The sequence below is a fragment of the Myxocyprinus asiaticus genome, chromosome 3, assembly GCF_019703515.2.
Source record: "Myxocyprinus asiaticus isolate MX2 ecotype Aquarium Trade chromosome 3, UBuf_Myxa_2, whole genome shotgun sequence".
In the NCBI taxonomy this organism is placed as follows: Eukaryota; Metazoa; Chordata; class Actinopteri; order Cypriniformes; family Catostomidae; genus Myxocyprinus; species Myxocyprinus asiaticus.
Window position 1 is genome coordinate 51,134,292 of NC_059346.1, and position 21,664 is coordinate 51,155,955.

A 21,664-nucleotide genomic window follows, 5' to 3' on the forward strand; every position below is an offset into this window, starting at 1 on the left:
ACTTATTTATATGAAAACAACTTAGCTCACCTAACCCATTAACAGGACATCCATCCACCTAGAAAAGTAGTCTCACCTCACAGCTCAACTTCACAGCTCATACAACAGAGAATTTCTTTTTTAATTATTCAAGTGCTTCAAAAAAATACGAATTTCATATTTCTGCTTTAAGACTCTTCAGTACGATTGCCCATAGTAATTTCCATTGTATGTGAATTACTGTATACATGTTTTTATTTGTTTTTACACTGAGAAATTTGCTATTTTCTTCCAAATAAATTTTCCTTCGTTCAATAAAGATTCAGAATGCCTTGACTATTTAAACATCTCAATGAGTCAGTGTTCAAATCTTTACCACATTTTTATGGACTCTGACACCTTATATAAATATAACAGAAAATATTAAACAACCGATTTCTAAACCAAAAGCTCTTGGTTCTACAAGCTGATAATCAACATGCCATGTCAGCAGGCCAATAAAAAAGATGGAGCGTGAGAAATTGTCAAGCTGAGTTTTCAGCCAAGAGAGGCAGACGTGGAAGAACACAATAATATTTCTCTTATTCTGGCCATGCTGAGTGAAAAGAAACTTTCTTCAAACCCATGAGGAACTGTTTGGGAAGTGAAACCAGAGCATCTTAAGTTGGTCTGGTCCAGATGAGGCCAGTTATTCCTGGCTGGTGTTGAAAAGAGGTGGGGGAGACAGGTGGGGACCTCGTGGCCCCAGACTACCCTTTGGGACCTGTCCGCTCCACTCCACCCTGGTGAGGGGGGCAATGGAGGGTAAACCTGCTCTGGAGCGATCGCTAAACGTATCAACAATCCAGGTATAGGTCAGTCACCACGTCAACTGCTGTTACGTTGAATAATTGAGGAGCTCCGGATGTCAGGGTGTGTTATTATGGAACAATGTTGCCTGGTGATATTGAAATATTACCACCAGAAGTCCACGACAGGAGTGTCCAAATGCTATTCTTAAACTGCTCAGTCAACAGCCAAAAACAGCCAACTATATCCATGCACCATCTCATCAGGGATTAGTGTCACATTTAAAAAAAATAGTCTAATATCACTTTAATCTGTGGAGGAGCTCAAAATAATTTTTTGCCCTGGAAGACATTTTGATTTGGCACATTTGGGTTGTGCTCAATGCTTATATCTTGCAGCTCAAACATTTTAAATGACACCTATCTACATCTGAAGTCAGAAGTTAACAAACACCTTAGCTAAACACATTTAAATTCAGTTTTTCACAAGTCCTGAAATGTAATTGTAGAAAACATTGTCTTAGGTCAGTTACGATCACTATTTAAAGAATGTGAAATGTCAGAATAATAGTAGAGAGAATGATTTATTTCAGCTTTTATTTCTTTCATCACATTCCCAGTGGGTCAGAAGTTTACATACACTTTGTTAGTATTTGGTAGCATTGCCTTTAAATTGTTTAACTTGGGTCAAACATTTTAAGTAGCCTTCCACAAGCTTCTCACAATAAGTTGCTGGAGTTTTGTCCCATTCCTCCAGACAGAACTGGTGTAACTGAATCAGGTTTGTAGGCCTCCTTGCTCACACACGCTTTTTCAGTTCTGCCCACAAATTTTCTATCGGATTGAGGTCAGGGCTTTGTGATGGACACTCTAATACCTTGACTTTGTTGTCCTTAAGCCATTTTGCCACAACTTTGGAGGTATGCTTGGGGTCACTGTCCATTTGGAAGACCCATTTGTGACTGAGCTTTAACTTCCTGGCTGATGTGTTGAGATGTTGCTTCAATATATCCACATAATTTTCCTTCCTCATGATGCCATCTATTTTGTGAAGTGCATCAGTCCCTCCTGCAGCAAAGCACCCCCACAGCATGATGCTGCCACCCCCATGCTTCACGGTTGGGATGGTGTTCTTCAGCTTGCAAACCTCACCCTTTTTCCTCCAAATATAACGATGGTCATTATGGCCAAACAGTACAATTTTTGTTTCATCAGACCAGAGGAAATTTCTCCAAAAAGTACAATCTTTGTCCCCATGTGCACTTACAAACTGTAGTCTGTTTTTTTTATGGTGGTTTTGGAGCAGTGGCTTCTTCCTTGCTGAGCAGCCTTTCAGGATATGTCGATATAGGACTCGTTTTACTGTGGATATAGATACTTGTCTACCTGTTTCCTCCAGCATCTTCACAAGGTCCTTTGCTGTTGTTCTGGGATTGATTTGCACTTTTTGCACCAAACTATGTTAATCTCTAGGAGACAGAATGCATCTCCCTCCTGAGCGGTATGATGGCTGCGTGGTCCCATGGTGTTTATTCTTGCATACTATTGTTTGTACAGATGAATGTGGTATATTCAGGCGTTTGGAAATTGCTCCCAAGGATGATCCAGTCTTATGGAGGTCCACAATTTTTTTTTTTCTGAGGTCTTGGCTGATTTCTTTTGATTTTCCCATGATGTCAAGCAAAGAGGCACTGAGTTTGAAGGTAGGTCTTTAAAATACATCCACAGGTACACCTCCAATTGACTCCAATTAGCCAATTAGCCTAGGCTAGTTGCCTAAAGGCTTGACATCATTTTCTGGAATTTTCCAAGCTGCTTAAAGGCACAGTTAACTTAGTGTATGTAAACTTCTGACACACTGTAATTGTGATATAGTCAATTAAAAGTGAAACAATCTGTCTGTAAACAATTGTTGGAAAAATTACTTGTGTCATGCACAAAGTAGATGTCCTAAACGACTTTCCAAAACTATAGTTTCCTAATATTAAATCTGTGTAGTGGTTAAAATATGAGTTTTAAATGACTTCAACCTAAGTGTATGTAAACTTCTGACTTCAACTTTAGTTAGACAATGAAAAGAGGTAAAGCCATTGAGCAATAGCGATCCCTTGACTTTGCCCATTTATTGTGTTAGCACTGGAAATCATGGATGTTGTGGAAGCATTGGGGGGATTTATTGGGTTTCCTATAATATAGTATAGCTAATTGGAGAACTAGGGATGCACCAAAAGGTTCAAAAAGAGCTAAAGGCAAAAAGGGAAGGCAAAAAACCTGCAACAAAATAAAATATGCAAAAAATAATAATAATAATAATAATTGTCTACATGGATGCATGTGATATCATCAATGTTTGAACCTCCTGTTATGCTCGGGTCATTTTTGACCTATTTAAGAGTTAAATCAGTTAAAAACTAATATTAATCTTGTGTTTGGTCAAAATGCCTTTGTATTCTCCACAACAATTAATACATGAATAATTAAAAAAACTTGTATAACATTTTTATGATACTTATATTACTCTACTTATGCAATGTCAGGGAGTTTTAAGTAATTACTTGGGCATTGTTAGTGTGTTGCTAGATAGTTGCAAAAATTTTAACCCAAGTTATAAGAGACCATCCCCAAGTCTCTATGATATCCTGATCAGTGGAAGTCTATATGATTTTTCACTCATTTGTTGTCTGCCGGACGGACATTTATATTCTGAAATTAAAATATTTTAGAATATATACCTTGATTCTGTATTTCTTTCAAATAGATAAAATGTGTAAATATTCAAATTATTATTATTATTTTACTCAAAATGAAGGGTTTACTGCATATCTACTGTAAAAGTACCACCACTGACATATTTCAATGTTCATGTTTAGAATCAAAAGGGAGGTGTGCTGCATATCTACTGTACTCTGCCAGATTTTTTGACCTGAACAGAACGGTTGTTAGGAATTTTCTCCAAAACAGAAGAGTTAATTAAATGCAAACATTGGTTAATGATAAATGATACATCATGGAATAAAAGTCGTTCTCCAGAGAAATATGTGCAAGTGCAACACCACAACAAAATATGCTGAAGTGTAAGCAAATATGGCAGTCAAAATTCAAATGTGACTGCATCCAAAGCTCTGCGCATGCGTCAAGCGCTAGAAAGTGTAATCGAATCATGATTCATGAGCGCACAAAGGAGAATGCAGATTTCAAGATTTATAGTATATTAAAAAAAAAAGGGGGGGGGGGGCATTTTGGTCTTTTTCTCACCCAGAAATGATTATATCGCTTCAGATGACATGGATTAAATCACTCGAGTTGTATGGATTATGTTATGGTGCCTTTATGGCTACGTTCACACTGCAGCTGAATGTGGACCAAATCTGATTTTCTATAAGGTTGTTCACACAACATTTTAAATGTAGCCCATATCAGACACTAGTCTGAACAGCTGATGCTCGTTAACTGAACCATATGCATATAACACTGAGCATGAGTATAACTATATATATATATATATATATATATATATATATATATACACACAATATGCAAATACAAATCTGTTATATTCAGAAGCAAGGGAATGTATGGCAGAAGAGGTATGGTATGTTGGATAAATATAAATAGACTAAGCTGTGTACTGCACATTAATTATTGCTTAATGGGGCAGTTTTAACCGTTCATGATATGGACAGCCTGAGGGAAAAAACTGTTCCTGTGCCTGATGGTTCTGGTGCTCAGAGCTCTGTAGTGCCTTTCAGAAGGCAACAGTTCAAAAATGTAGGGGGCTGGGTGAGTGGGGTCCAGAGTGATTTTTCCAGCTTTTTTCCTCACTCTGGAAGTGTACAGTTCTTGAAGGGAGGGCAGGGGGCAACCAATAATCCTCTCAGCAGTCCGAACTGTCCTTTGTAGTTTTCTGATATCCGATTTCATAGCAGCACCAAACCAGACAGTTATTGAAGTGCAGAAGACAGACTCAGTGACCGCTGAGTAGAACTGTATCAGCAGCTCCTGTGGCAGGATGAACTTCCTCAACTGGTGAAGGAAGTACAACCTCTGCTGGGCCTTTTTTGCAATGGAGTCAATAACTACATTTCCATCCAAGGATTTTTTGCGAAAAAATTTTTAGCGCATCAAAATAAAGCTGATGGAAACGCAAATTATCGCTAAAATTTCACAAGTGTCGACAATATTTTTCCATTTAACTCTAGCGCATAAACTCTATGTCGATGCTTCAAATGTCGCGAAAAACTGGTTTGGAAACACTTTTTGTCGAGAAAACTGACATTAACGCAAAAATGTAGTGTCACATGACAGAGTTTACCCCAATCGTTAGCCTGTGTTAATCATGACGACAAGGTATACATCCTTGAAAGCCAATTTATTGTGCGTGATTATGGATTGATCTTAACAGCATACCTGCACAGATCCGATGCTGCAAACACATCTGCGTCATGACACTTCCAGGAGTGCCAACACAAATATCTCATATCATGCACATCGACAAGTGCACGGAGAACATATTAATGGCCACTCTTTGCGATTAATTTAATCGCGGTAGCCATCCATTTATTTATTAAAGTTGCTTTTCCACACCATTCAAAATAATAGACGGCAGTCATGGAATTAGCCCAAAATACAAAAAACATATTTCTGTGCACAAAGATGTTTTAAATGAAAAATAAATACACAATACTAGGAGAAAAACATCAGTGTGCTTTTTTGGAACACTAACATATAGCCCAATTCTATAAAATTATTGTTTAGCTTAGGCCTACTTTTGAAAAAAATGCCAGCAAAATTCCCTGTATTAAATTAAATAGATTACCAAATGAATAAAGCATTAAATTAAAAAAATAAATTACCAAATGAAAAAAAGAAATACATTTTTTGACCGATATATGCCTTCTTTTTTTTTTTTTTACACAAACTTAAATTAGCCTTACCTTGTTTTCTAGATGAAAAAATCAGTTGAAAGACATTAGAATGACATAGACTTTTTTCAAGACTAGATAAAACTAGTCTTGAAAACTAGACCACCCCCACTGGGTCAATAACTTTGAGGGCGTGTTGAAACAGGTTTCGCCCAGGGCGCCATATAAGCTAGAACTGCTACTGGCGGGACATAATGCAGTTGTGATGGCAATGCTTTAGATTAGATGATTGTTCAAAATAGCCTATTGAATATCAGGAATGTATCACATGTAAACCCTCATATTACACCACATCAATATTTCTTTAATAGCTGTGCACACAGCATATACATATTGATGGATGGTCCTTATACTAAGACTGAAAGATTCCCCCACTACTTGGTGTAGGTTGGCAGCTTGAACAGGGCCATGACGATTCACTTTCGGTCGGAATTGGTGGCAACCTGCAATAGGCGCAACATCAGGACCAATATTACAGTCCTATCAGAAGGGCAACTGCTCCCTTTTGATCGCAATTTCTCCTCTGATTGCATTTATTTGTGAAATTAAAATGACAGTAAGCCATCTAATTTCAATGAATTGTCTCAATACTCTCCCCAATTAACCAAAACTTCAGAGGAAAAAAATTAGGGACATCTGCGAGGCGAATTAGAAATAAACACACATTTCTGTATGGAAACAGCTTAAGGGCAGATTTATTTTGCGATAAACCAAAACGTATACGACAAAGTGTTTTTTTAGGCATGACGTCATTACGCACACCATTTTTATCGATAAAAGGCCATTTGAATGGAAACAGGCAGAAGACAGCAAATTTCACAAACATTTTTTAAGCATTTTCACTGTCGATAACAAAATAGCGCAAAAAGTGGACGGAAACTAGGCTAATGTGGGTCTCCCACTTCAGGTCCTATGAGATGGTAGTGCCCAGGATCCTGAATGACTCCACTGCTGCCACAGTGCTGTTTAGAATGGTGAGGGGGATCAGTGTTGGGGTGTTCCTCCTAAAGTCCACAATCATCTCCACAGTTTTGAGTGTGTTCAGCTCCAGGTTGTTTTGACTACACCAGTGAGCCAGCCATTCAACCTCCCTTCTGTATACAGACTCATCGTCATCGTGGATGAGGCCGATGACAGTAGTGTCATCTGCAAACTTCAGGAGCTTGACAGAGGGGTCCTTGGCGGTGCAGTCATTTGTATACAGGGAGAAGAGTAGTGGGGAGAGCACACATCCCTGGGGGGCACCAGTGCTGATTGTACATGTGCTAGAAGTGAGTTTCCCCTGTCTCACTAGCTGTTGCCTGTCCGTCAGAAAGCTGGTGATCCACTGACAGATAGATGTGGGAACAGAGAGTTGGTGTAATTTAGTCTGGAGAATAGCTGGGATGATGGTGTTGAAAGACGAACTGAAGTCCACAAAAAGGATCCTTGCATATGTCCCAGGTCTGTCGAGGTGTTGCAGGATATAATGCAGTCCCATATTGACAGCATCATCCACAGACCTGTTTGCTCAGTAAGCAAACTGAAGGGGCTCCAGCAGAGGTCCAGTGATGTCCTTCAGGTAGGCCAAAACCAGTCTCTCAAATGACTTCATGACCACAGACATGAGAGCGACAGGACTGTAGTCATTAAGGCCCGTGATTTTGGATTTTTGGGGACCGGAATGATGGTGGAGTGTTTAAAGCAGCAGGGAACTTTACACTGCTCCAGTGATCTATTGAAGATCTGTGTGAAGATGGGGGCCAGTTGGTCAGCACAGACTTTCAGACAGGCAGGTGAAACACCGTCTGGGCCTGAATCTTTCCTAGTCTTTTGCTTCCGAAAGACCCAGCACACATCCCCCTCACAGACCATAAGTGCAGATTGAGTAGCAGGAGGGGGAGGAGGGGGGTTCCAGGAGATGATGGCGTGTGTGTGTGTGAAGTGAAGATCAAAGTGAGGGAGGGGTGTGAGACTGGGCTTTTCAAACCTGCAGTAAAACACATTCAGTTCATCAGCTATTAGTTGACTTTCTACAGAGCGAGGGGGAGGTGTCTTGTACTTGGTTTTCAGGCCTTTCCACACAGATGCAGGATCATTGGCTGAAAACTGGTTTTTCAGCTTTTCAGAGTAGCTTCTTTTAGCCACTCTGATTTCCTTTGTCAGTATGTTCCTGGCCTGGTTGTACAATATTTTATCCCGACTTCTGTAAGCATCCTCTTTGGCATGACGAAGCATGAAGAGTTTTTCTACAAACCATGGTTTATCGTTACTGAATGATAAAAATGTCCTAGTAGGGATGCACATATCCTCACAGAAACTTATATATGATGTAACAGTATCTGTGAGCTCGTCCAAGTCTGTGGTTGCAGCTTCAAAAACACTCCAGTCAGTGCAGTCAAAGCAGGCTTGTAGTTCCAGCTCTGCTTCATTAGTTCATCTCTTTACAGTCCATATTACAGCCTTAGTTGATTTTAGTTTCTGCTTGTAGGTCGGGAGAAGATGAACCAGACAGTGATCAGAGTCCTAAAGCTACGCATGGGACAGAGCGATATGCATCCTTTACAGTGGTGTAGCAGTGGTCCAGTATTTTTCTGTCTCTGGTGGGGCATGTGATGTGTTGTTTGTATTTTGGCAGTTCACAGATGAGGTTAGCTTTATTAAAATCTCCCAGAATAATAATAAGTGAGTCTGGGTGTTGTTGCTCCGTGTCTGTGCTCACACATGCTTGTGGTGGGATATAAACACTCATCAGAATGAATGTGGAAAACTCCCGCGGCAAGTAGAAAGGCTTACAGTTAATGAGGAGCACTTCTAAATTAGGACAGCACATCTTCTTCAACGCTGTTACATCTGTACACCAACTTTCTTTGATGTAAAAGCATGCTCCACTGCCTCTTGATTTCCCCGATGATTCCGAAACGCGATCCGCTCTGAATAGCTGGAAGCCCGGCAGATGAACGCACTGTCCAGGATGGCTTCATTCAGCCAGGTTTCCGTGAAACACAGAACAGCAGAGTTAGAAAAGTCCTTATTTGTTTGAGTGAGCAGAAGCAGTTCGTCCATTTTGTTGGTGAGGGAGTGGGCAATTGCCAGATAAATACTCGTCAGTGGAGTTCTAAAGCCGCGTTGATGAAGCTTCACAAGCACGCTGGCTCCCTGCCTTGCGTGTGTCTTTTGTATCACTTGTAGAGCACCGCTGCGCCTCCAACTAAGATGTCTAACAAAATGCCCGAATAATCAAACACCGGCAAAAAATTATCAGGTATGCTCTGCCGAATATTCAGCAGTTCATCCCTGGTGAAACTGATCGGGAAAGAGTGACAAAAAAAAACATGTCAAACAAACAAAAGTAACAAAAACGCTAGATAGCTTGAACCTATGTACCGATGAATCTATAAACCGATATATCGGTCTGCCTCTATTTTGGACCCCATTGACTTGGAATGTATAGAGAAATACACATCATAAAATCCTTCAAAAAATCTTTGTGTTTCACAGAAGAATGGGTATTTGCAAACCATGAGAGTGATGATCCATGTGTTAGGATTGAAAAAATAAAAAAATAAAACTGCCAGCAATGTTTCACCATGGTATAATTAGCATTCACAGCATCACTCGCACTAGGCCAAATGTTTATAGGCTTGAGGGTAAACCTCCACTCACCAAGTCGGCTTTGCTTTTCCCTACAGGCAGTGGACAGCTTTGCCAGCTTCTCGTACTTTGCAGCCAACTGGAGCTTGCCGTTCTGGAGGTGCGGGCGGTGTGACAGGCTCTCTTCGGCAAGACTACGATTGGTCACTAACAACGTTTCTCTGTCCAGCTGTAGCTCCTGGAACTGAACACAAATGCCCAGTTATTCGCAACAACTCAAGAAAAGAAAGCAACAAAGCTGAAAAAATTTACCAATCAAACTCAAACCTGGACACAAAGATTGGAGATGAAAGTTAGATGAGTTACAGCAACCAACATAATAGAGACGATCATCTTCACAAAAGCCATTTCAAAACACTGATGAACATATTCTAGTAAATGACAAGAGAAATTCTTAAAGTCCATTTCTTACATACTTTGGTTTTCACTTTGGTATCTAAGATTTTCAAACTTTTCTTCTTTTTATTGATTCACTCGTATTGTATGCATGTTGAGGGAGAATGTTTCACCACTCTGGGGTTTTATTAAACTTATTATGAGCAGACAAATTTTCGATTCCACACACTTCTGCGCAGACACCGTTATGAATACAGCTCCTCAAGCCAGGCATCAAGGTCAAACCACAGGAGGCAGGAATGCAAGAACACAGAGAACTCTAATTCTAATTCATGACTTATGAGCCGTACAGACAGAGTGTGAATAATGCAACTCAATACATCAAATTCCTAATGGGTCATATGAGGCAACGCTATTACAGTGTGCCAGGCATAGAACCCATAAGGCAAGAAAGATTACAAGGAAACTAAGAGAGAGAAAAGAATAGCTTCCAGATTTATATCAATGTGACTGGGTACTGGGTTGGGTATGGTTTGGGAATTAGCCCATACCTGGCTAAGTATTAGATTGAGTTGGCACGTTCACAGAATACAGTCCTGTTAATGGGTGTTCACACTGAACATGTTTTTGCATCCATTTGCACTGTTTTTCAATTGTTTTTCTACATAAACATGCACTAGACAGACGTCTTTGACCTTTGCGCAACCTCTCATGATAAAGCGATGCGTTTTTTGGACACTTCAACTTCTAAAAACTTGTCTCGAGACACCAGTGTTCTGTAATATTCGATGCGCTGCATCTGCTTTTTAGTGCACGAACGTGTTGGTCTGAATGGCACCTTAGGAGCGCTAAAAATCGAATATTGTTATGTTAACACACAAAGTTCGAGTGACAACCGAAATCTATAACCAAAGTGACTCCCTTACATTTTCAGAAGAAAAGCATTTAAAGTTACTGTCAATTATTATGGTTTGATGGTTGAATTCACTCCTTGATTAGACATGGTTTAGTAAATAATGTTGTGTCAAATGTGATAAGACTTTCCAGTGCTATGGAAGTCACCATCTCAAACATAACCAAACTGTGTAAACCGCCTTAAGCATACCAAACAGGACGTGATTTTAGCTCAAGACCCAATTCATGACAGAGACAGAGGAGTTTAACGATTGAGGTCAAACCACAAGTAATTTGAAAGAAAAATAATAAACACATAAAAACATTATACAAAGAAAGAAAGTATCTTAGAGGTAAAGACCTCACTCACCATGCGTTCAATGTGTGAACAGCACTAAATATTAAAATTCATTTATATTTCTATAAATGCCAGTTGATGATTTCCAGATGAAAGTAGAGAAGAATTCTTCCAGTAATCTGCTCTGTGTGTGTGTGTTGAAAAGGAGACATAGCCTGAAGCTTCAGTGGAGACAATGCTTGATTAACTAATTGCCTCAGTCTGCCACATGCTTAATTACAATAAAACAAGTTCCCATGTCGAAATAATCCCGCCTGCATGGCTGTTGGACAAATCTATCCATGTGTCTTTAAACAAAGGGCCATCATTTTGTAGGGATGTACAAATATTAATATTTTTTCAAATCGGTGGGTTGGCCAAATGACTAGTCGCCTAATCAGTCTTAAAGGAGTATTCCGGATTCTATACAAGTTAAGCTCAATTAAAAGCATTTGTGGCATAATGTTAATTCCCACACAAAAAAATAACTTTAACTTGTCCCTCTTCTTTAAAAAAACAAAAATCGAAGTTACAGTGAGGCACTTACAATGGAAGAGAATAGGGCCAATTTTTGGAGGGTTTAAAGGCAGAAATGTGAAGCTAATAATTTTATAAAAGCACTTACATTAATTCTTCTGTTAAAACTTTTTTTGTGTATTATTTGAGCTGTAAAGTTGTTTAAATCATCGTTTTTAAAGTCGTTTCTTAGGGATAACATAGTCGTTGGCTATAACTTTACACAGAATAGGTTAGTAAGAGATTTTATCACACTGAAATCATGTTAACACATATATTGTTTACGTGTTGTGGCTAAACTTTTGAAACAGTGCATATTTTAACATTTACAGATTAGCCCCATTCACTTCCATTGTAAGTGCCTCACTGTAACCCAGATTAAGCTGGTTTTGGATGTGTTTCTTAAGAGGCATTTACATTTAAAAACTGTGCAAAGAATGAAACAGATGTGTTTTTAAAAGTTGGACTATTTTGATAATACAATGCTCATGGTGGGACGCTCAAAAAACAGCATTCAGTGCGACATAATGGCCAAAGACGTCTGTCTGAATTTGTATACATCTATTCTGACCGTACACATTCTTGTGTTTAAAAAAGGCTAGATGTGCTGTAAAAAAAAAAAATTAACTTTCCGAGCAGGTTTTAAAGTGCAAACTGCCCAACAGCTACAGCACAGCATGCTGTTAGCATGATAATTAAAGCATTGCCATTAAAAAAAGAAAGAAATAATATCTAGATAACCTAGTTGATTTCATTAGTCAACTAGTGAGTTGTTGGACAATTAGTTGACCATCGTTACCCATCTCTATCATTCAGTTTGACTGTCCTCCATGACACGGCCCGAGATCACTGGATAACATCATGGTTACTTTCGTAACCTCCGTTCCCTGATGGAGGGAACGAGACGTTGTGTCAATGTTGTGACACTAGGGGTCACTCTTGGGAGCCCCAGACACCTCTGCTTTTTTAAAAAAAGGCCAATGGGAATTGGCGAGTGGAATTTGCATTGCCACTCCCCCGGACATAAGGGTAAAAAAGGAGCTGGTATGCAACCACTCATTCAGGTTTTGTGCTGAGAAGCCTAGACCAGGTCCTGGCCATTTCAGCGGGTAGTTTAGCATTGTGGCAAGAGGGACACAACATCTCGTTCCCTCCATCAGGGAACGGAGGTTACGAAAGTAACCATGACGTTCCCTATCTGTCACTCACTCGACTTTGTGTTGATGTAGTGACACTAGGGGTCCCTACACAAAACGCCACAACTAGCTGAACTGTGTTACATGAACTGGCGGTGTGAGACGGGCAGACCGCTGTGTGCCTCGTAGCCAGCGCACCAGGCCGTCATGTAACCTCCCCCAACGCTCTTATGAGCGTCGAACGGTCCTTCAGGAACAAGTCGACTGCCCAACAATAGGGACAGGCTAGCCCAGCCGAGGCCTCTTTTCCTCTTTTTTCTCCCTAAAAAGAGTGGATTTTTTTAACCGACTGGGAGCCATAAGTGTCTACGTCAGGGGCTGTCCCTCCCAAGGGTAAGACACCGCAGAGACCACACCCCGCCCAAAAAGAGGGGGGGGAGGGGTATTTTGAGTGGAATACGTCGCATGGTCTTACCGAGTCTTGTCGGAAGTATGTCATGTGGAGAGGTCCCATGGTAGGTCCTACCCAAAGGGGGAGGAGTTTCTACAAAAGCATGGAGACCGGGGGCAGAGGCCCATGCAGTTTACTGACAGGGAGACGATTTTGCTGAAGATATCACATGGGTTCACCTTCGGGGAACCAGCACATGTGGAGCACCTACCTCAGTACAGGGCCTCATTAGCGCACGCACTGGGCCGGCAGCGAGTTTCTCCGCAAACTCAACTGCCAGAGGTCTAAGGAGGAAAGTCATCCAGGGATCACAGTCTGTGAACACGACTGGGAGTCAAGAGCGCACGTCTTCACCTCAAGGGAGGGGAAAGGCGTTATGCGCAAGTGGTACACCCGGCCAGCTGTCCCGGAACATACCTGCTCGTGCCTGCCAATACACAGGATGAGACCGGCTCAACCCGGAGATTGTAGAACCTCGCAAAGGTGTTGGGTGCTGCTCAGCCCTCTGCTCTGCAGATGTCTGCCAAAGAGGCGCCACTGGCCAGGGCCCAGGAGGCCGCCACACTCCTGATAGAGTGGGCTCGTAACCCCGCAGGGGGTGGCACATCCTGAGCCTGATATGCCATCGCAATGGCGTCAATGACCCAGTGGGCGATCCTATGTTTGGAGACAGAGCTTCCTTTCCGCTGTCCACCAAAGCAGACAAAGAGCTGCTCGGAGCTTCTAAAGCACTGCGTGCGATCCAAGGGCCAGACGTGGAGATTCCAGAGGTCTGGTCGCGGGTGCCAGATGGTGCCCCCTCCCCTTCCTTAGGGGAGTTCGCCGGGGGGCTGTCGCGAGGAGTATGAGATCCAAGAACCATGTCTGGGTGGGCCAGTAGGGTGCTACTAGGACGATCAATTCCTCGTCCTCCCTGACCTTGCACAGGGTCTGTGCAAGTAGGCTCACTGGGGGAAACGCGTATTTGCGTAGTCCAGGGGGCCAGGTGTGTGCCAGCGCATCTATACCGAGGGGTGCCTCGGTCAGGGCGTACCAAAGCGGGCAGTGGGAGGATTCCCGGGAAGCAAACAGGTCTACCTGTGCACGACCGAATCGACTCCAAATCAGCTGGACCACCTGAGGGTGGAGTCTCCACTCTCCCCTGAGGGTAACCTGACATGACAGCGCATCCGCTGCAGTGTTGAGGACGCCCGGGATGTGAATGGCTCGTAGCGACTTGAGGCGCTACTGACTCCAGAGGAGGATACGGTGGGCGAGTTGTGACATGCAATGGGAGCGTAAACCGCCTTGACGGTTGATGTACGCTACCGTCGCTGTGTTGTCCGTGCGGACCAACACGTGCTTGCCCTGGATCAACAGCCAGAACCTCCGCAGGGCGAGCAGTACTGCCAACAACTCTAGGCAGTTGATGTGCCAATGCAGACACGGGCCAGTCCAGGAGCCGGCGGCTGTGTGCCTGTTGCATACGGTGCCCCAGCCCATCTTGGAGGTGTCTGTTGTAACCTCGACGCACCTGGAGACCTGCTCTAGGGGAACCCCTGCCCGTAGAAATGCAAGGTCGGTCCAAGGACTGAAGAGGCGGCGACAGATCGGCATGAAGGCCATGCGATGTGTCTCGCGGTGCCATGCCCATCTCGGAACTCGAATCTGAAGCCAGTGCTGAAGCGGTCTAATATGCATCAACCCGAGCGGTGTGCCCGCCGCTGAGGATGCCATATGCCCCAGGAGACTCTGAAAAATTTTCAGTGGAACCGCTGTCCTCCATCTGAATGCCTTCAGACAGTTCAGCACCGACTGTGCGCGCTCGTTCGTGAGGCGCGCCGTCATTGAGACTGAGTCCAGCTCCAAACCGAGAAAAGAGATGCTCTGAACTGGGGAGAGCTTGCTCTTTTCCCAGTTGACCCAAAGCCCCAGTCGGCTGAGGTGCCAGAGCACAAGGTCCCTGTGTGCGCACAGCAACTCTCGAGAATGAGCTAAGATTAGCCAGTCGTCGATATAGTTGAGGATGCGGACGCCCACTTCCCTTAGCGGGGCAAGGGCTGCCTCTGCAACCTTCGTGAAGACGCGAGGGGACAAGGACAGGCCAAAGGGGATGACCTTGTACTGGTACGCCTGGCCTTCGAAGGCAAAACGCAGGAAGGGTCTGTGTCGAGGTAAGACCGAGACTTGGAAGTACGCGTCCTTCAGGTCTACCGGCGCGAACCAATCTTGATGCCGGTCACTCGCTAGAATGCGAGCTGGGTGCACAGGGGCGGGGGGTCCGCCGCTGGAGCGCCATACCTGCAAAAATGGGACGGTGGATGGTGGTCATCACGACGGCCGTGTGCTCCGGATATGTGACCCAGGAAACGAGAAAACCACTCTTTTGTCGAACTTTTGGGTACCGCAGCCTCTTGGGCATGTGGCAAAAAATTAAACAAAAGATTCTCCTCCCGGCCCTCCAACGGGGGATGGAGAGGTCTGTTCACCAGCTCCAGAGAAGCAGTTCTCTTTGCCCCTGGGTCGCCCGTCTCAGGGGCGCTTCGAAGCCTTCCTCGGGTTCTTAGCGGCCAGCCTCAGGGGCGGGCTGCGGCGTAGCTGGTGTTGTTGCTGCAGGAGGATGCCTTTGGCACCGAGCAGACGAGGTGCGGGATCTTGAGCCACGCCGGAGCAGGATGTGTTGTATGGTCTCTGTCTGCTTCTTCCCCGCCGAGAACTGCTGGGCAAAGTTCTCGACGGTGTCACCGAACAGGCCAACCTGGGAGATGGGGGCATCAAGGAACCGTGTCATGTCAGCCTCTCTCATCTCAACCAAGTTGAGCCAAATGTGGCGCTCCTGAACCACCTGCCCGAGAGACCACGCCATGACCTTCGTCACCCGGAGAGTGAGGTTGGTCGCCGAGCGCAGTTCCTGCATCAATCCCGGGTCAGAACTACCCTCGTGCAGCTCTTTTAGCACCTTAGTTTGGTGTACTTGCAGAAGAGCCATAGCGTGCAGGGCGGAGACGGCTTGTCCAGTGGCACCGTAGGTCCTGGTCGTCAGGGACGACATAAACCTACAGGCCAGGTGATGGCGCTCTGCGGACACAAGTGCACCGCGTGCGCCTTATCCACCTGGGGGATCACCGAATACCCCCTGGCCGCTCCACCATCGAGGGTAGTGTGAGCGGGGGAGCTGAAAGACCGGGCAGTAAAAGGTGCCTCCCACGACCTTGTCAGCTCTTCATGCACTTCTGGAAAGAAAGGAATGAGGGTGGAGGTGGTCCCATTAATGTCCCCAAATCGCCCCTAGTGCTAACCGACGCTGCCTCAAACCCGTAGGTTTCTTATAAAAGCAAGCCGCGACCGCAACGTTGCCATGGTCATGTTCTCACAATGAGGACATGACCCATCCACGAACGATGTCTCCACGTGGGCAGCGCCTAGACACGTAAGACAGCGATCGTGGCCGTCAGAAGCGGAGAGATAATGACCACAACCAGGAATAACACACAAACGGAAAGGCATCTTTAAAAAAGACGTTCCGTGTGTGCCACTCTTTTTGTGAATGATAATATACTCTTTTAGAATATACTCTCTTTTTTCGCTCTGCCGAAGTGCCCAGGGGTGTTCTCTGCACTCCACGGGTGCAGAGGGGGAGAAGCCGCTGAAATGCGGCGTAAATTCAGCAGTTTTGAGGTGCGTCTTTGGAGGGAAATTGAATTCAGTGCACTGAATACAACCGCTCGGTTCCAAAGAGAAAATCTGAATGAGTGGATGCACACCAGCTCCTTTTATACCCGTATGTCCGGGGGATTGGCATGCAAATTCCACTCGCCAATTCCCATTGGCCTTTTTTCAAAAAAGCAGAGGTGTCTGGGGCTCCCAAGAGTGACCCCTAGTGTCAATACATCGACACAACATCGAGTGAGTGACAGATAGGGAACTTTAACCACCGAGGGAAAAGCAGAGACACGTCCAAACCGTCTTCAGGAAAGCATTCGCAAAGTCCTAGACATCAGTTGAAACCACAGACCCCGACTTTCACTGTAATTGAGGCAGAGCGAGGGTTTGGGTCCTACAGGAACTTCCTTTTTTCTTTTTCTATTGCTGTAAGGAATATTAACTGCCAGTTTTATGCATTATGCAAAATTTGGGCAAAATGAGAAAGCCTGACTGTGCTTAGCCGAGCATACAGTATAAGAGGATTAATGATTTATTCGCTCAATGAATATGTTAATTTTGCCTTTCTTGTTATTGCTGTCCGAGACCCCCCAAACATGGGGGTGATATTCCCACTGGTGGCACATCCATTATGGAATCTATTTGACTGAGGGGAATGTGAGAATGGCAGTCCCCTTTGATCAAACCACCATCTTATAAAGACGATGAAACTGGCATTCTTGAGCTGCTTATAATAGCTCAAAAGAGTATGTGTGATCAGAGAGGATAGTTAAGGCTATGTGAGGTTCTTTTGATTGGGAAATTTCTTCAAACCTCAAACTTTTAAGGTCATTTTCTTTATTCAACTTCAACATAATTGCTGGTTTACATTATGTTTGCACAACATGCCTTTACGATAGAATGGACGATGACAGCACATCTTGCCTAAGAGACGAATCTTTCAAAACAGCAGAGCACGCCAGATAATCATTTTCGAATTACATGTAAGTGATCCTGTAAATAAATATTTAGAACTAACCCCTCATTAAATGCAGATGAGAAATGTCATGCAGTTTTTTAATCACAGAATGCTAAGTGATTGCAAATTACATGCATCACTTCTGCATGATGACTGAAGCAGTGAAGCTGAAGACACAAACAATCTGGATATAACTACATGTTGACACAATATAGCAGAGAACACGTTTTTTGTGGAATTTTTGCAACCTTGCAACATTGCTATCAAAAGTCCGATTTTAGGGTTAGGTTTCAACCCGAAAATGCAGGTACATTAATGCCTCTAGCAACGTAAACTCGACCTTACGTGATCTACGACTTCTAAAACATGTCAGAATGCAATAGAGCTGTTCATCTGTGATGTCAATTTGTCGTCTAATTTGCCATGGGTTCCCTCTGGATTTTCCTATGGTTTTTATAATGGGGTTTTTAAACTTCTGAGTAAAATAAGGTCTGTGGTAAACATTACTTCATGATATATGGACGTTTTATTCTACAAAATAAATTACACACAGTCATACCACAAACTGTGTTTTGTAAAAAAAAAAAATGTAATTCAACACGGCTTCAAAATTCAATTTATGTTGTAGAACAAAACGTCCACGTATCGTCAAGTAATGTTTACCACAGACCTTATTTTTCTCATAAATTCAAAATCCCATAGGAAAATCCCAAGGGAACCAATGGGGAATTCTATTCCGGGTTTTTGGACTACAAGCTGAACAGCTCTATTCATAAAGCAAATAAAGTATGCATTGCATTCTCAGCATTTCCATTAGTGTAAACTGTCTTCTATGGTCAAAATTCTCACACAGAGTTGCTACCTATGAAGAACGTTCCAAATCGGTGTCTTATGAGGCTCCAATTCAGTTAGGATGCTGCCATAGAAGACAGCTGCCTATGTAGGCAGGAGACAGCAAGGCAGCTCACTAGGTTTTTGAAAAGTCCCTTTGTTTCTGGTCTTAGGGTTAATGGTTTGAACAACATTTTTGTCAACCTATCATTTCCCTCTGACTTTAGGGTTAGGGCTATATCAATGTTTGTTTGATACTGTTTGATAGGAATGTTGTGCCAGGACTAATAGTGCACTCAAGACATGTTGGAATGATTGTATTTACGAGATGAGCACAAGGCTTGTGCAACAAAACTACATTTCCCATCATTATATTTAGCCGCGAGAGAATGATAAAAAGATAGATAAAGCATCAAATACACACCTTCGAAGTGGCTTCGCTCTTCATTTTGTTGCATTGGTGGTAAAAAAATAAATAAAAAAAAGCTTATTGCCATTGTCAGTAAGTGACAAAGAGATAAAGAAACATGAAACTGCAAAACAAGTCCATTCTTCCTGACTACAATCACGTGAATGCTTCATAATTCCGACTTCTGATCTCGCAAGGATGAACTTCACAGGAGAAATTGAACGCAGCTTAAAAAAAATAATGATCCAAGAACATTTAGGTAAATCATTGTCAACTTACACTACAAACTGAAACATCATAAATATAACGTGTTTTATGATTAGACTGTGCCGATGATGACAAGCTCTCAGCTCTCATAAACTGTTTCACGTTACAGCAGAAAAGCTCGCTCTAAAGGGCAGATCTCCTCCCCCTGTGTTTCCATGGTTTTACAGCAAACACAGAGCCCGCTATCTATCCAAAGAATCCCTTAAAGTTTCTGAATCTATTTAAAGACAATACAGATGTTGTCGACCACTAAATGAGGGTATGATCACTAACAGATCTAGACAAGATGATAAATGGTTTGGGTAATGAATTGGACATGGCTTGTCATATATTTTCCAACAATTTAAAAAAATATGGTTCTTCAAAGGTTCTTTACTGACCTTAATAGTTCTATTTAAAACCATATTTTCCTGAAGAACCCTTTTGTGCTGAAATGGTTCTTTGCGGTGGACATTAGGGATTCTTTATTCCCTCCCTTTTGGTTTTTGAATATAACTGTCAATAAGTTCTTTCAGAGCCACCATTGGTTAAACAAGCATTTTTAACCAAATCAGGCGAGTCCTCAATCTGTTACAGAAAATTGTTTATTTTCTCATCAAGCACATACAGTTAGAACAGATGCACTGAATTGTCTTGGTTAACATTAAACAAAATCTGACGGGATATACCTCAGATTCAAAAACGATTTATATATAAACCTAGAAAATCGATAGGCTTATGTAAAAAAGAAGTCAATAATTAAAACAATTTGTAACTTTAAATCGGCGCTCCATCCAGGGCCCTGATGCTGTTTGAAATAGCCGAACTCTCGCGTGATGTTCGTTCTTCTATAGTAAATAAGCATCGCTTCTGAATTCCCAAGTGAACTCGCCGACCTGCTTATGTCACGTTTTAATTATCGATTTATTTTTTACACAAACCTATCGATTTGTTTCAGAAGACATTCACTGATCAACTGTAGTCGTGTGGATTACTTTTATGCTGCCTTAATATGACTTTTGGACCGCAAAGTTCTGGCACCTGTGTACTTCCATTAAAAGGACCTGACAGAACTTCATTTGTGTTCTGCTGAAGAAACAACGTCATACACATCTGGCGCGGCATCAGGGTAAGTGAATAATGAGAGAATTTTCATTTTTGGGTGAACTATTCCTTTAATTTATACATTGTAATTAATTAATACAAAGTAATTTCTTTGTGTCATAGGTTTACAGTTAAAAAGCAGCTACACTATGTCTTCCAGCTGTGTTCGGTGAGGACACTTCTCTCTGCTTCTCCACTAAGCACGTGAGTGTTAAACACTGAATTTGTGATCCATATAGAATTTTGGAATGTTTCAATTATTTATTTGGGTTTATGCATAAAACATTTGCGCAGTCACAAAATAAATAAATAAATAAAATCAAAATAAACTATCACACCTTATTTCACTTTTTCTTTTTCACATTGTGATGGGCTCACTTACATTATCCACATACTGCAACACTGACTCTGAACCTAATTGTATATTTCTATTCAGATAGACGATGTTGGACCCCACAACCTCATTACATGCAGAGAGGGGCTGCCACTCAAATACACTGAAATACAGAGTGATGGATGGTGAAGACATCATAGAGGATTGTGCAGATATTTTAGTGAAGCCTTCAGTTTAGTTTAGCCTTCATAACATCTATTTTATGTTTCCCTGGGACGTTGTTCTTTCTTGAAGTATTGGTTGTCAGTATGAAAGAAAAAGTTTCTATCCCAGCCTTAATGTGTGGAGCAATGTAGGGGTCTGCTATTTCATTTGCATATACATTTATTGACTCTTTCACGTTATGTATTTGATGTATTTATTAATGTGTGATTTATGCATTTTGAATTAATCACTCTAATTTATTAATGTATTTAGCTAATGATTGCTGTAAAACCATTGTTATTTTTTCTAAAAATTTTCATTTAAATAGAAAATAAAAGTTCTTAATTGACACACATACCTTGCTTTTACTTATTTGTTTGTATGTGTTGTTATATTTAATGTAACACCATAATTTATGCTATAATATTTTATAGGAGCAGATATATAGAGGGGTATAAAAAAACCACTCCTGCATCAAAAAGTTTCTTTATAGCACAATTGAGGTTCTAAATAGCACTTTCAAAAGAAGGTTCCTTATGGAACCTTTAAAAAACTTTCATTTTAGCAACAAAAATTGCACTCGAATACAGTTGGACCGACCACAACCGAATGCAGGAATCTTGAGACATGTTTTTCAAAGTTTGAAACTACAGCATATCATCCTAAAATATGGCATTTAGGGAGCAAGATGCTGAAAACAAATGAGAAGCGATGCAACCAAAGTGAGACGCTCCAAAAGCGTCTGTCTGATGCAGACAGAACTCTGAATGTCCTGTGAGAAATTGACAAACTCAATTGCAAAAATGGATTGCCGGGAAAACAAGAAACAATAAAGACTAAAGTCACTTTTTTTTCTAATCAATGCTTTACTTGTGTGCTTCCATAATAATGTAATACATTTTAATTACTAATATTATATTATGTTTCTAATTATTTTAATTATT

The 21,664-nt window shown here is 42.1% G+C and overlaps 1 protein-coding gene across 1 annotated transcript in view; it reads right to left on the reverse strand.

Annotated features, from left to right (window-relative positions):
- The window catches only part of vps37d (VPS37D subunit of ESCRT-I), a 60,178-nt gene that overhangs the window by 29,730 nt on the left and 8,784 nt on the right, over window positions 1-21,664 (reverse strand). Inside the window, exon 2 of the mRNA XM_051668550.1 lies at window positions 9,335-9,506. Within this exon, the coding sequence (XP_051524510.1) occupies window positions 9,335-9,506 (172 nt within the window). The remainder of the gene's footprint in view (window positions 1-9,334; window positions 9,507-21,664) is intronic.